General features: G+C 38.4%; 1 protein-coding gene across 1 annotated transcript; it reads left to right on the top strand.

Moving 5' to 3' along the window:
- Nucleotides 1-1,108: 1,108 nt before the first annotated feature.
- Nucleotides 1,109-10,939, top strand: cyp2n13 (cytochrome P450, family 2, subfamily N, polypeptide 13). Its single transcript, XM_073856009.1, has 9 exons — nt 1,109-1,405; nt 5,450-5,616; nt 5,965-6,113; nt 6,524-6,684; nt 7,141-7,317; nt 7,475-7,616; nt 8,835-9,022; nt 9,345-9,486; nt 9,865-10,939. Exons 1-9 carry the CDS (start codon nt 1,214-1,216, stop codon nt 10,038-10,040), a joined length of 1,494 nt encoding a protein of 497 aa, XP_073712110.1. The 5' UTR covers nt 1,109-1,213; the 3' UTR covers nt 10,041-10,939.
- Nucleotides 10,940-15,986: the final 5,047 nt, after the last annotated feature.

Below are 15,986 nucleotides of genomic sequence, written 5' to 3'. Positions count from 1 at the left end.
GTATGTAAACCAGTGTTGCCAAGTCTGCGGTTTCCCACGGAATCAGATAACTTTAAAAATCTTAATCCAGATTGTATTTCAGCAGGTTAAATGTGGAAGGATTTTGTCCATAAGCTGTCAATGCTAAGGTAATACTATTTATTTATGAAAGTATTAGTATTTGGGAAGAGGTCATTGGGATAGGTTTTTTGTTACACAAATCTGAAACCCAGTCAATGTTCATAAGAACCTAAAGTTTGGAAACTTTGTCTTACAGTTTTAACAGCAAATTGAAAATATTACAGAAGTTGCAAAGCCTGGACAAAATCATGTGTGGCAAACTAACCAGCTAAACCAACATATTAATGTCACTCAAAAGGGTACCTTTTACATTTGAAAATGCATACAATGGTATAGTACCTACAAAGTAGTTTAGTATATAAAGCATACTTTATTACTGAATAAGCATACACATAGTATAAGCCAGTAGGTTCCCCGCACTGAGTCTGTGAGTTGCCCACCAAAGCACATTCTGTTAATAATCTCAATTTTATTATTTATTTATTATATATTTTTTATATTAGCTTGGCTTCCTTTATGCATGTTAACATTTAAAACAATAATAAAACATAAACAAAATAAAATAAAATCAACAAGTGAAAGAAAAAAAGTAGACTATATCAAAAAAGTAGCCATCCAGATTGTTTTATCCATTGTGGTAGCCCTTGCTCACAAAAAGGATGGAGCCCCCTGGTATAAGCAATGCCTAGACCAATAAAAAGACTTTGATATTGGCTTTGTGTGTTCCATAATTTTTCAAAATATGAAACCTTTTCCTTTACCTATATTGAATATCATTCAACCTGCGGTTTATTACATAAACTATTATGATAGGACGAAGGATCAATGGGCTAAGGGTCAACCATAGTAAAAAATAAACTTAATTTCTTAACTCTAAAAGTCCGGCTTGTATCTCACACATGCTGCAGACAACTACATCTATGAAAGATGACTTATAAAATTTCAATAGTGTTCCAAAATCTTCAGAGCTCAATCTCAAGAGCTCCCACAAAGCAGATGTAATCTAATCCATCAGGAGTCTTACGTAACTCAGCTTGTATGTTATTCTGTGGCTATTCAGACAGCTGTCAGGGGTGTGACATACAGGACAAAGGCTGACTGTTAAACATACACTACGTTTCTACCAACCTTCCATTTTCCTTTTCTGTCCGTCATGGCGTTAACTGCATTTTACGATATTCTTGATTTGAAAGGACTTTTGCTCCTTGTGGTTGTTTTTCTTGTGGTGGCAGACTATTTAAAGCACAGAAACCCACCTAACTATCCACCCAGTCCATTCTCTCTTCCACTGCTGGGAAATATCTTTAACATTGACTCCAAAAGCCCACACATATACCTGACAAAGGTGAGTAAAAAACATTGCTGTTGCTTGGTTAATAGCATGGAAAATATATATTTAAAGTAAAATGATAATGAGCTCAACAATAAGAGACAACTGACTTTGCATTGTGTTCCCATGTCCTATATCATGAGACTTATTATTTAACAGTAAATGGCATTGTTTGTACTGACAATAATAAACAAGCAAGTATTATTTCATGAAAAAATATGGTTCCCTTTCAGTCGGTCACTACGACGTCACGTCGTGACCGACGAATTGGGAACTCCCTTAGAGAGACCAATCTGCTTTGAGTACTCCTAAAACGCCAATGAACTTGGCATTGAGATATTTGCATTGTGCTGGCGCCGCCCGCCGGGTGCATGTGTAGGCAGCAGATGCAAATATGGAAATTGGCTTTTTCGCTTCGAAAGCCGGCAGTATCTGCTACTAAGAAGCTACTCTACTCTGTTGGGATCGATTGCTGAAGTTGGTTGGACTAGCAGTACCACAGCGGATGCTTCGCAGTATTCCATGGCTCTGCATCTTTTTTGTTTTGAGTTTAGTGTGTGCGTTGGCTTTCCCTGTGCACATCGTCAACTGAGCATCTGAGTGAATTTCCCTAAAAGAGTGATACGGAGAGCTTTGTGCCATGTTAAAGGCAGCCACTCTCTCATATATCCGGAGATCAGCGTCCTTTTAAGGATGGCTTTTCATCCGTGCGATCTTGGGTGCGGCAAATACATGGGTCCAAAGGGCGGTCACGAGCGTTGTCTCTCGTGCTTGGGCATCGAGCACGTGGAGGCAGCGTTTGCTGAGGGTGAGCCATGGACCGCCCAACCCTCCCCTCCCGTGCTTGCAGACAGTCGTCCGGTTTAACGGGGGCTGCCCACTAGGCATGCGGAGAGGCGGCTTCAGCCCTGCACGCAGTGGCGTTGCTGCAGGTTCACCAAGCAAAGGCCTTGACGGATCTGCACGAGGGAGGACACGACTCGCCTGTCCTCTCGGAGCTCCGGGCTGCCACTGACTTGGCTCTCCTTGCTACGAAGTTGACAGCGCAGGCGATTGGTCATGCCATGTCCACGCTGGTGGTCCAGGAACGCCACTTATGGCTATTTCTTGCGGACATGTCGGATGCGGAGAAGAACAAGTTCTTGGACGCTCCAGTGTCCCAGACTGGCCTCTTCGGTGAGTCGGTGGAGTCTTTTGCCCAGCAGTTCTCCGCCGCCCAGAAAAAGACGGAAGCGATCGCTCAGATTATGCCCGGGCGCAAGCGACCTGCATCTCGCCCCCCAGCGCCGGCTGCCCCATCTGCTCCTCGCCGAGGGCGCCCTGCGGCGGCTGCCTCCGCCCCCCGCTAGGACATCATCCAGGCCACGGAGGGGGAACAGCCATCTCCTGGGGGCTTGGCTTCAGGTTCCCAGCCCGTCTCGTTGGGTTTTACGCACGATCCGCCTCGGTTACGAAATACAATTCAATCGGCACACACCCAAATTCTCGGGCATTCGTTTCACCACGGTGAAAGCGTCCGATGCACATGTACTGCGTGCAGAAGTCGAAAAGTCCTGCTGGCGATGGACGCGATCGAGCCGGTCCCTCCAACCGAGATGAGGTCAGGCTTTTACAGCCCATATTTCATAATACCCAAAAAAGGCGGTGGGTTACGACCGATCTTGGATTTGCGCGTACTGAACAAATCTCTTCAGAAGAGATCTTTCAGGATGATAACACCGAGGCAACCCTTACGAAAATTAACCATGGTTTTATTGTGGTAAAAGTGTAGTAACCATGTTTTTTTGGTCGATTGATTACTATGAGCAGAACCATGGTTTTACTACACTAGCCATGGTTTAACTATGGTTTTTGAAAACCATGGTTGTCAAAACCATGGTTATTTTGTGGTAACCATGGTTTTGCTACAGTAACCATGGTTTTTTGGTCATAACTGTAGTAAAACCATGGTTAATTTTCGTAAGGGCAAATATTCAATTCATTTCGCCCCCAAGATTGGTTTGCAGCAATAGACCTGAAAGACGTGTACTTTCATGTGTCCATTCTCCCTCGTCACAGACCGTTTTTCCGTTTTGCGTTCGAGGGTCGGGCAAATCAGTATAAAGTTTTACCATTCGGGCTGTCTCTCTCTCCCCGTGTGTTCGCGTGTGGAGGCGGCGTTAAGCCCCTCAGAGAGAGTGGTGTTCGCATATTGGCTTACCTCGATGATTGGCTTATAATAGCGCATTCTTGGCGGACGCTTTGCGAGCACAGAGATTTAACGCTTCGGCATCTCGCCCGTTTGGGTCTTCGGTTCAACTGGGAAAAGAGCAAACTCTGCCCTACGCAGAGGATCTCTTTTCTCGGTTTGGAACTGGACTCGATCGATTTATCGGCACGTTTAACAGAAGAGAGCGTCCAGTCAATTCTGACTTGCCTTGGTTCATTTCGAGGGAAGAATGCGGTCCCTCTGAAACAATTTCAAAAGCTCCTGGGGCATATGGCAGGGGCCGCGGCTGTGACACCGCTCGGGCTGCTCCATATGAGACCGCTTCAGCATTGGCTTCACGATCGAGTCCCGAGGAGAGCGTGGCGCGCCGGCATCCATCGTGTAACCATTACACCTGCGTGTTGCCTAACATTCCCCCCGTGGTCAGACCCCGCGTTTCTCAGGGCCAGTGTGTCCATGAGACAGGTCTCCCGACATGCTGTTGTTCACACAGATTTGTCCTAAACGGGCTGATTTTACAGTGTTCGTATCGAGCCTGTATCCTCTCGTGTTCTTTCATTGGCTGTCAGCCTTTCACTAGCTGTATCCTCGCGAAGCTACGTGTCTGGCTCGGGCTCCACATTGTGTCCCCTAAGCGGGGTTTCTTTGTGAGTATTTTTCAGTGGGGTTAATCCTACCAGTCCACGTTTCCCTTAGCAGAGCACTGCTTTGCTTACACAGCCACGGCTGTCCTTTATCAACTAAGATATTTTTCGTCCACCATTAGCCCTTAAGAGGGGCGGTGGCTTCCGTAGCGTTCCTATCCCGCTCAGGTAGGGCGCTTCCCAGTCGCTGGCACTTCTGTGGGGTTAAAGGAACATCTAGTGCCCGGCCTTCTGCCTTATCCTATTCTCCATTCCTTACGTGGATTTGGAGGGCTTTTTTGCAGACACTGGAAGAGGTCAGCCCCTAGTGGCGTTTTGGTAGGGATTCCCAATTCGTCGGTCACGACGTGACGTCGTAGTGACCGACTAAAAGGGAACGTCTCGGTTACGGATGTAACCCTCATTCCCTGAAGGAGAAAACGGAGACGTCACGTCCTGTCGCCACAGGTGCTGCTCCCTGCTGTCGGCTGGTCACATTCTCCCGGTTTTCTCAGCGAAAAGAAGCTGATCTCCATATTTGCACCTGCTGCTTATATATGCACCTTGCGGGGCGGCGCCGGTATTATGCAAATACCACAATGCCAAGTTCATTGGCGTTTTAGTAGCCACTCGAAGTAGATTGGTCTCTCTAAGCGAGTTCCCAATTCGTCGGTCACGACGTGACGTCTCCGTTCCCTCCTTCAGGGAACGAGGGTTACATCCGTAACCGAGACGTTTTCATTGTCATTTTATGCATTTGCCAGACACTCCTATCCAAAGCCACCTACTGTAGATTCAATGTATATATTATATTGCACATGTTTTCTGTGAATTGAACCCATGACCTTTGCGCTGCTAACACAATACTGTAAATGTACAACATTCAACCTGTGCAAACAAACCACAGCATCATAACAAAACTCTAAAAAGCTCAAAAAGAATGTAAATAGATAATTACTCCTTTACAGGGTAAACAAATGTACAGTATAATGTTTCATAGTGTATGATTTGGTTCCCAGCAGATTATTGTGGTGGCATTGCAAAGGGTTGTGTTTAATTCCGGAGAACACAAATATATGCTGTACCTTGAATGCACTTTGGATAAAGGCATTTGCAAAATACATGAATACCTTACAACTTGCTGCCTAAAACCTAAACTAGTCATATTATGTGCATTTGCTTCTGCCACAAACCTCACACCCTGATTTTGTGTTTGTCTCCTCACAGCTTGGCCATGCTTACAATAATATCTTCAGTCTGCGATTTGGAAGAGACAAAGTGGTGTGTATCACTGGTTATAAAATGATAAAGGAAGCCCTGGTGACTCAAGCTCAAAACTTTGTGGATCGACCCTACAGTCCATTGCAGGATAGAGTGTGCTCTGGCAACGCTGGGTTAAATGCTTCAATATGACCTGCGTTTAAATATGTTGAGGTCTGAAAGACTTACATTCTTGGAAATAAAGGTTTCTAAAACATTTTTATCACACTGAATTTTTTTTAAATGGCCCCTAGCTGTCACTGGGATGCTACCCTTTCAAAAAGTACATCTAAAGAGTTCATATTAGTACCTCATATTGTGCATTTAAGTACCTTAAAGATACATATTAGAAAGGTACATATTGGAACGTTTTTATTACGACGTTTTTAAAAAGGGTACTGCACCGGTGACAGCTTGGGAACATTTTTTGAATCTTTTTATTGCATTAAACTGTGAATAACCCTTTCTTTTTCTACAGCTGGAATCTTCTTCAGTAATGGTGAAATGTGGAAGAAGCAACGACGTTTTACTCTGTCAACACTGAGAAACTTTGGATTGGGAAAGAAAACCATGGAGGTGGCCATCTGTGAAGAGTGCAGCTTCCTACTGGATGAGATGGACAGACAAAAGGGTATATAATACCTGAGAATGCTTATTATTGTGAATACAACTTAAGAGAATAGTTTACCCAAAATTGCAAATTATGTCATCATTTACTCACCCTCAAGTTCTCCAAACTTGTATGATTTTTTGTTCTGCTGAACACAAAGGAAGATATTTTGAAGAATGTTTGTAACCAATCAGATCTGGGGCACTATTCACTTCCATAGTATTATTGTTTCCAACATTGGAAGTCAGTTGTGCCCCAGATCTGCTTGTTTACAAACAATCTTCAAAATATCTTCCTTTGTGTTTGGCAGAACAAAGTAATTCATAGAGGTTTGGAACAACTTCAGGGTGAGTAAATGACGACAGACTTTTCATTTTTCGGTGAATTATCTAATTAAAGTTTAATATCAGACTTTGTTTTTTCCTTTTCAGGAGCTGCTTTAAACCCAACTATTCTGTTAAATAATGCTGTTTCCAATATCATCTGTCAAATGGTGTTCGGCCAGAGATTTGATTATACCGACCACCGATTCAAGATTATGCTGAAATATATTGCTAAAAGTATTCAATTAGAAGGATCCGTATGGGCACAGGTAAAGGATGCCATACAAAATTTCACACAAAGTATAATTGAGAATAAAGGATTGTTTTTTTGTTTTTGTTAGATAATTGTTTATATGTTATATCAATCATACTAATGTAAATTATTTTTATTAATGTGACTAAACAGAAGAAAGTAATTTGGGAAATACTGACCATTGCAGCAGTAGACTACACTGTAAAAAATCTTTGCTGCATTACATTTTTTTGTTAAATCAACTCTGATTTACAAGTCATAGTAATTTACTATTATTTATCTTCGACAAGAGATGAGTTGCTACAACTAAAAATATGAAGTTGACTACACATTTTATAAGTTATAACAAATCATCTGTAGTTATAACTCATCGAGATAAATAATAGAATGTTGAAACAATTTTTTTTAAGACAGCAAAGAATTTTTTTCAGTGTAGACATGCAAGTTATTTGAACAATTTGTTTTTTTTTAGCTCTACGAAGCATTTCCAGCTATTATGAAGCATCTTCCAGGTCCGCACAATGAAATATTCAGTAACTACGAATTATTGTGTGACTTCATAAGAGAGGCTGTTGACAAACATAAGGCTGACCTGAACCCATCAGAGCCGCGTGACTACATCGACAGCTTCCTTATCGAGGCGATGGGGGTAACACAACTATTATAATGATCAAAAAACTATAAACTGCAAATCTGATTTACTTACATTTGTTTATGTAATGTTGAAACGTCTCACATGAAGATGGTTCCTAAAACAATTGTTTCATATCTTATAAGTAGCCTATCTTTTGTCTATCCCTGCGCAGAAACCACACAATTCAACAGATGGTTTTGATGAACAGAATCTGGTTATGTGTGTTCTGGATCTGTTCTTGGCTGGGACTGAAACTACATCCACCACATTATGCTGGGGTCTCATTTATCTCATCACCAACCCAGACGTACAGGGTGAACCATACACACATCAAATCATTACACATTTTATGTAAACTCTTAAAGTGCTGGGTTATTTTAGCCCAGCATTGGGTAAAAAATGGATAAACCCAGTTGTTGGGTTAAATAAAAAAAGTATTATATTTAACCGAATGGGTAAAAACAACCCAGCAGTGGTTAAATTAAAACCCAACAGCCTTGGTTTGTCCATTTTTGACCCAATACTGGGTTAAACATATAACCCAGTACTTTTTAGAATGTAGTATCCACCATACACTCATAAAAATAAATGTGCTACACAATGTCATTTTTGGCTGATTGGTTCCATAAAGAACCTTTAACATACAAACTGTTCTGTTCCCAAAAAGTTCTTTATAGACGGTTTCATCAGACACATACACGTGTCGCGGTTACGCGCCTCAAACGAAGTGAATTTCTGGTCTATATTTATTTATCGGTCTGGCTAGTGGCTAACCCAGGGGTCTCCAACGTGGTGCCCACGGTACTCCGCACAGAGTCTGTGAGGTGCATGCCAAAGCACATTCTATTAATAGTCTCAATTGTAATATTTATTTATTACATATTTTTTATATTAGGTTTACATTTACGCTTAGGTTTACGCTTGGTTTACATATGGTAACATTTTAAACAATACTAAAGCATATCAAGTAAAATAAATAAAATCAATGTTTTGAGTAGACTATATCAAAAAGTAGACCACCAGATTTATCAAATTTTATCCATTGTGATAGCCCTTGCACACAAAAAGTTTGGAGACACCTCGGCGAAACTGATCTCTGAAACAAATACCTTGTCGAAAATAAAATGTTTGGGTTTGCTAAAGATGAGGGAAGACGACGAGCATGGATCACAACTGTGCGGAGAGGTTTTGCAGCCAAGTACCTGTAATTAACATTGTATACATTTATATTACACAGTAAAGTTAGCTCAGTCTAATAGATGATACGCATTAGATATAATTTATGAGCAAAGAAAATTATTTGTCATTTTTTCCTTGTTATCAGAAATAAACTACTCTAAAATTGTTATTGATTCTATGTAAAAGTCTACCGAAAGATGCGTTCAGTCCACAAAAGCCATTTGTTATGTTGTTGCTGCTGAAACCGTCTATATAAAGAAAAAAAATGAATGGTTATTTATAAAAAAATATTTTTAGTAGTGAAATAAATATGTGACTGACATTGCGATGATATATGTTGGGGTTATTTGTAGAGAAGGTCCAGGAAGAGATAGACAGAGTGATTGGACACACACGGTTACCAAGTGTAGCTGACAGAGCCAACATGCCTTACACTGATGCTGTTATCCATGAGATCCAAAGATTAGGAGACATTGTACCACTGAATGGCTTGCGGAAGGCAGATAAAGACACAAACCTCGGAAATTGTTTTATTCCAAAGGTGAGTGATATAATTCATTTATTCCGGTCCTTCTTATCGTATAACAAAGCTTACAATGGCTGACTGAATAAACAAATTTGGATCCATTAACAGAAATACACTATTAAAAATTCTTTACCACAATGCCAATAGTTTTGTTTTTCTATAAGGAACATTTAAGTGAAAAACTATTATTTTATGGCATGAACCCCTTTTAGAAACTTTCTTAGCATCTAAGACTTCAATTGTAACTGCTAGACCCAAAAGAACAATGTTTTGAAACACAGCCCTTCCTGACACAGTATGGCAGAATAAGTGTAAATCTCTCTGTTGTTTCAACCAGGGAACAGCATTGTTACCCATACTGCACTCTGTTCTCTTTGATGAGAGTGAATGGGAGACACCCTACAAGTTCAACCCTGGACACTTTTTAGATAAAGAGGGCAAGTTTGTGAGACGAGAGGCATTCATGCCTTTCTCTGCAGGTAAATTGATAGCAGAAATGCAAATTATTAGAAATAATGAACTCATCAAATATTCATCCTCGCATTGTTAGTTCACCTAAAAATAAAACTCCTGCATAGATTCCCCCTCATATCATTTTAAATCTTTTTAACTCTTTATCCCACAAAATTTAAAGTGAACGATGCCTCAGTCTGTGAGATTTCAAGTCCCATAAAAACAGATTTGAAGTGACATGATGGTAAAAATATTAAAACATACATTTTTGGGTGAACCATTCAGTGAAATTTGCATGATTTTAAGTAAAATATCACCCTACTTGTATAGTCTGTGGATTACTTACAGTACAATTTACAATAAGATGTAATAACATTAATTCCCTATCTCACTTCCTCTTACAGGAAAGAGGGTCTGTCTTGGGGAGCAGCTTGCTAGAATGGAACTTTTCCTGTTTTTAGTGAGTCTGTTCAGAAAATTTCGATTTACTACAGTGGAGGGTGAAAAACTCAATTTCGATGGAGTCATAGGAATTACACGCACCCCTCACCCTTTTAAGATCCATGCAACAGCACGTTGAACAAGTCATATTCACTAAAATACATGCAGTACACAAGTTGTTTTCTCCAGTTATCATGGGTATCATACAGCATTATCAGTTTATTTTTCATTTTTTCAGTTTATTAAAAGATAATTATTTACATAATAAAACAAACAATAAATAAAACCACTATGTAAAAGCGAGAAATTTGGAGAAATTTACTGAAGTAAGACCTAACGGCAAATGTATCTATTATTGAAATTGGTGGCATTTTGCTTGAGGGGGTGTTCATAAGACTGACATTACAACTTTATAATCATGACATGACATGCTTCGCGTCGTGCCTAACAACGCCTCTGTTATAAAATGCACTGGTAACCCACTGCTTTTTGGGGCTTATTGCTTTATTATGAGCTGAAGAATATTCATGACGCTGTTATAAAATTATTTGACAAAGTATTAACACTTAATGACATTTTAATGACAAATTCAATTTGTATCACTGGTAAAATTTGTGTTGTCATGGTAATGTCAAGTTGTCTTGACAAAGACATCTCAAACAATGTCATCTTTGCATTAAAAATGACATAATTGAACTAATGACACTTAATGACAGTTGTCATAAACATGCAAAAAAATCTGTTTCATGTTTATGACACATGTCATGATTATGAAGGTTTCATGTCGGTCTTGTGAACACCCCTTCAAGTAAAGTGTTACCAAGAAATGAATGTATGTTGTATGTTCTGTTTTAAGAATGCAAAACGCAAAACATATTCAGTATATCGTTTTGAAACTGCTTAAAGGAATATTCCATTTTCTTGGGGGAGGGGTCCAGATGGTTTGCTCACCACCATGTCATTCAAAATGTCTTTCTTTGTTCAGTCGAGAGGAAGTTGTGTTTTTTGGGGAGGGCATTGCAGGATTTTTCTCATTTTGATGGAGTTTGGTGGAGCCCAGCATTTGATGCTTGGCTCAACACTTGGCAGATTTTTTCAAAGTTTCGGGGGTGTATGGACGATCCTAGGCGAGGCGTGGGGGTCTTGTCTAGCGAAACGATTGTCATTTTTGACAAGAAAAATAAAAAATATGCACTTTTAAACCACAACTTGTCGTCTAGATCCGGTCGTGATGCGCCAGCGTGACCCCACGCAATACGTCATGACGTCAAGAGGTCACAGAGGACGAACGCGAAACTCCGCCCCAGTGTTTACAAGTGTTGAGAAAGAGGACCGTTCCTACGTTGTTGTGTGTCAACTGATACTAATTAATGTCTTTGTGTCAGTTTATTGTTTACAATGGTCCGCAAATGTGGGTTTTATAAATGTAACACGTGACCTCCCTACGTCACTACGCATTTACGTTAGGTCGCGCTGGACCGGACCTAGACGAAAAGTTGTGGTTTAGAAGAGCATGTTTTTTTGTTTTTCTTGTCAAAAATGACGGTCGTTTCGCTGGATGGGACCCTTGTGCCTCGTTTGGGATCGTTTATAGTCCTTTGAAACTCCGTTGAAGGGGACTGTTGGGTGTTGAGTTGAGTATTAAATGTTGGGCTCTATTAAAGTCCATTGGAATGGGAGGGGTCCTGCAATGTTTTCCTCAGGAAACATAATTTCTTCTCGACATCAACATTTTGGATGACATGATGGTGAGTGGATTGTCTGGATTTTTCTTTTGGGAAAATGGAATATTCCTTTAAGACAGTAGTCTCACAAAAAGATTGAAAAACTGGCTTAAGATATACTGCACACCTCGTGTACTGCATGGAACAATTATATAACACCAACAATTTAGCTAAACAATATTAGAAATGATTGTTTGGTTTTGTTGGCTGATTTGAATGTAGGCAAAATTTTAGAAGTACATCTTTGATTTATGAATTGCTGGCATAGTAAAAGCAGGTGCAAGTCAATAAAGAACATGAGAGCTTTAAATCCTTAGCATTCATAAAAAGGACACTAATTGTACCTGCTGTGTAATGATATCTTAAAAGAGTTTACATCATTCGAATCACAAGAATCTCAGCTTGCCAAAGGTGACATGTTTAGCTTTTGTTTTTGGGTTGTTGTATGTCATGGAGTTTTCTGTCAAATAAATCAGTGTTCCTACCACAGTACATTGTACACAGGGGTTAAAGAATATGCTTTACATCATGTTTTGCTGTTGAACAAGTTGTGTCATTTTGTTTTCTTAAAAAACTAGCACTTAGCATTATAATCAGTACAATAAAGTTAACCAATATTATTATTATTATTAACTGAATATTCAGTGAAACTCCTCAATACAGAATATAAACACACACGCATTTAGTCTTTAAGAAGTCATTGACACAGTACAGAAATCTAAAAATCTAAACACCAGCTAGACGAAGTGTTTAGTGAGATCTCAGAGCAAAACAGGTTGTGCCTGTTTTTGTAAAGTTCAGGAGTTCAGCAGTGTTTACTTCAGTTGCCTCTGTTTGAACCAACCAGCTTGCACCTCTCACTTACCCCGAGAGATTGAACTCTGCCAAAAGAACCTCAGGAGGACTATGCTGCTTTGTCATGCTACTCTGTGAAAATTCAAACAGCGAGATGTGTTTTAACAATAATTATAGCTATTATGAATATATAAAGTCATTTTTTGTGATTTACTGTTTTCTGTGAAAATATAACCTTGATATCTTTAATACTGACCGAGCAAGACCATGACAAAGGTTGAATTCAATAATTGATCCATACAGTAAATAGTTTATGAGACTTTAGCCTGGATTTTACAGACGGGGTCACAAATGACAACTAAATGTTTAGGATATGTAAGAATATGAGTTAGTTTTATTTTTAATGCTTCTGAATTCAGCAGCAGCTGTTAAATCTGTTGTAATAGTGTCCTCATGTGGTTTGATTGTGAGCTGCAGACAGAAATGCTTGGTTTGATGGAAGATGATGTAATACAGCAATTGCACGCTGTTGATGCCTTATGTCTGCAGCAAAACCCCACTGACAGGATGTTTCATTTTATTAATCTGTAAACAGACTTTGAATTGAATCAAATGGGGGTCCCCACCATGACAAAGCAGCAAACCCAAAATGATAACACATTACTACCTTTAAACACATTTCATTGTTGTAATACTTATGCTTTTTCCCAAAAATATTTTCGTATAAAAGGCTAAAAACTAATTTATTAATCATTTCAGAATATAAAGTTTGACTAGATAGGACTTTCATTCGGTTGGTCTGGATTATTAAACAAGTTGAGTGCAGGTTAGCCTACATTATTATAGGTGGGGCAAGTTGCTTTCTTTATTAGTCACTTAGTAGACTTTTCAACCATTTTACTCAAAACATCTGCTTCATTTGGCAAAAAGCCAATATTATTTGAACTGACACCACTGAAGGGTAAAGCTAAGGCTTCACTTCATAGAGATTCAGAGATATTTGTAACGTTTGTGATCACAATATAATTACTTTTGTTTGGATGACCTGTATTGCAGTGTATCATGTTAATGTAAACGATGTGCAAAATAGTTAAACCAAAAAGTGCACGATTAATAAGGTTACTGGCTTCTAAAGTAGGGAGTAGACTCTGAATCACTAAAACGATTCAATTCAATTCAATTCAATTTTATTTATATAGCGCTTTTCACAAGTGATAATTGTTGCAAAGCAGCTTTACATGAGAAGATGTAGAGGAGAACACAGAAAATCAATAGATAATATAAGAAGTAGAATGTAGCGGCTAAGGTTAAACCGTACAAGCGAGCGTATTAATAATGTAACGTATACAGTAAAGTGCTAAGCCAAAGTTGGCTGACTCTCGAGTCGTCATATAGTTTGAATCTTCTGCCTGTCTCTATCTACATAGATACGAACACTTTGCATATTAATCTCTGCCTACAGTTTTGCCCGGGAGAAACGAAAACACTGACCTGCCCACAGACACTTCACCAATTAGTGTGTAACCTTATGTTGAGAAGACGCTGTGTTTTCAGCTGTAAAGACAAGTTTATGTTGTTTTTACTACCAAAGGATAAAGATTTGAAGAATCAGTGGTTAAAATTACTTTTTCAAAGGAGGGATTTACCAAACAAGCAATGAAAGATGGTTCAGTATCCACTTTATTTGGAACAACATGCGTCTCCTAACCACAACCTGTAAGTATGATTTTTACATTATGTGTTTATTTTCCCCCAAGTGTTTAAAAATGTCTAGTTTACTGTAATGTCTTATCAGTAAGCCACGCTAGCAACGCATGTTGCAGTTAAACTACTTTTAAGTTGTGGCCTGGTTAGCCTACAAGCTTGCTTAAATGAGTGTAAAAATGTTAGTGTCTGTTCAATTCAATTCAATTCAATTTTATTTATATAGCGCTTTTCACAATTGTTAATTGTTGCAAAGCAGCTTTACATGCGTAAAGCAGAACACAGAAAATCAATAGATAATATCCCAGCTAACAGAAAAAAGTTCTAAGAACGTTCCCTGAAAGTTTTTAACGTTCCCAAAAACGTTCTGCCAACGTTAAAAGTGTCCAGTTTTCTTGACGTTCTAAGAACGTTTTTGTGTTGTCTCAACGTTAGAGGAATGTTACATTTTACCATTTTTAAACGTTATGACAATGTCATGTTTTAATGTTCACAGTCACACAATGTTTAAAACAACAACTGTTTATTATATTGACTTCTTTGATTGTTATGTAAATGATAGAGAAACATTGCATTTTATTATATTTATTTTTATATTTATATTATTTTATTATATTTATTATGTATTATATATTTATGATATATTACATATCTATTATATATAAGTTTAGATGTTGATGTTTTGTTTAATTTTAAGTCACCATTATTGTGATTAGTGTTCGTTTTAGTTGGGCTCTTGAGCCTTGTCTTTTGCTTGCTAGTTTTTTCCCTGGTTGTGTTAACTTTTTGTTAATACACCACATTTGTTATGAACATGTTAAGTTAGTAGTGTAATTCTGTGGTGTGGTGGTTGGTACATAATGGTAAAAAATCATTCCTAATTAATTTACTAATCAAAAGTTTATTTTCTGTCAATAATGTAAAAGAGCTCCAGCACTTTCAGAGCAGTTTGTCATTAAGGAGTTTAAGAAACTTTGGACAAAAAATATCTGCTGTATAATTGGGACGCACAAACACCAAGAATCAGACCACGAATCTCAACCATGGCGACAAAGAAAATTGGAAAAAAAATCTTTATTTATCCATGCTGCAGTGCATGCTGGGAGTCCTGAATGAGATTTGTAATTTGTTAATACCCAGCATGCATTGCAGCATGAAGTTTTTCATTTAATTGTCACCATGGTTGAGATTCGTGGTCTGGTTCTTGGTGTTTGTGCGTCCCAATTGTAGAGCAGATGTTTTTTTGTCCAAAGTTTCTAAAACTCTTTAATGACAAACTGCTGTGAAAGTGCTGGCTCTCATTTACATTATTGACAGAAAATAAACTTTTGATTAGTAAATTAATTAGGAATGATTTTTTACCATTATGTACCAACCACCACACCACAGAATTACACTACTAACTTAACATGTTCATAACAAATGTGGTGTATTAACAAAAAGTTAACACAACCAGGGAAAAAACTAGCAAGCAAAGGACAAGGCTCAAGAGCCCAACTAAAACGAACACTAATCACAATAATGGTGACTTAAAATTAAACAAAACATCAACATCTAAACTTACATATAATAGATATATAATATATAATAAATATATAATAAATATAATAAAATAATATAAATATAAAAAATAAATATAATAAAATGCAATGTTTCTCTATCATTTACATAACAATCAAAGAAGTCAATATAATAAACAGTTCTTGTTTTAAACATTGTGTGACTGTGAACATTAAAACATGACATTGTCATAACGTTTAAAAATGGTAAAATGTAACATTCCTCTAACGTTGAGACAACACAAAAACGTTCTTAGAACGTCAAGAAAACTGGACACTTTTAACGTTGGCAGAACGTTTTTG

Source organism: Misgurnus anguillicaudatus, chromosome 18 (assembly GCF_027580225.2).
Source record: "Misgurnus anguillicaudatus chromosome 18, ASM2758022v2, whole genome shotgun sequence".
NCBI classification, from domain to species: domain Eukaryota; kingdom Metazoa; phylum Chordata; class Actinopteri; order Cypriniformes; family Cobitidae; genus Misgurnus; species Misgurnus anguillicaudatus.
The sequence above is the reverse complement of the archived record's forward strand: the minus strand, read 5'-3'. Positions and strand labels throughout refer to the sequence as shown.

What these genes read in the sequence shown, in the direction of transcription:
- cyp2n13 (XM_073856009.1), top strand. Translation starts at nt 1,214, where the DNA reads ATGGCGTTAACTGCATTTTACGATATTCTTGATTTGAAAGGACTTTTG. An exon ending in CACACATATACCTGACAAAG is followed by an intron (nt 1,406 to 5,449) that starts GTGAGTAAAAAA and finishes GTCTCCTCACAG; the next exon opens with CTTGGCCATGCTTACAATAA. An exon ending in ATTCATGCCTTTCTCTGCAG is followed by an intron (nt 9,487 to 9,864) that starts GTAAATTGATAG and finishes TTCCTCTTACAG; the next exon opens with GAAAGAGGGTCTGTCTTGGG.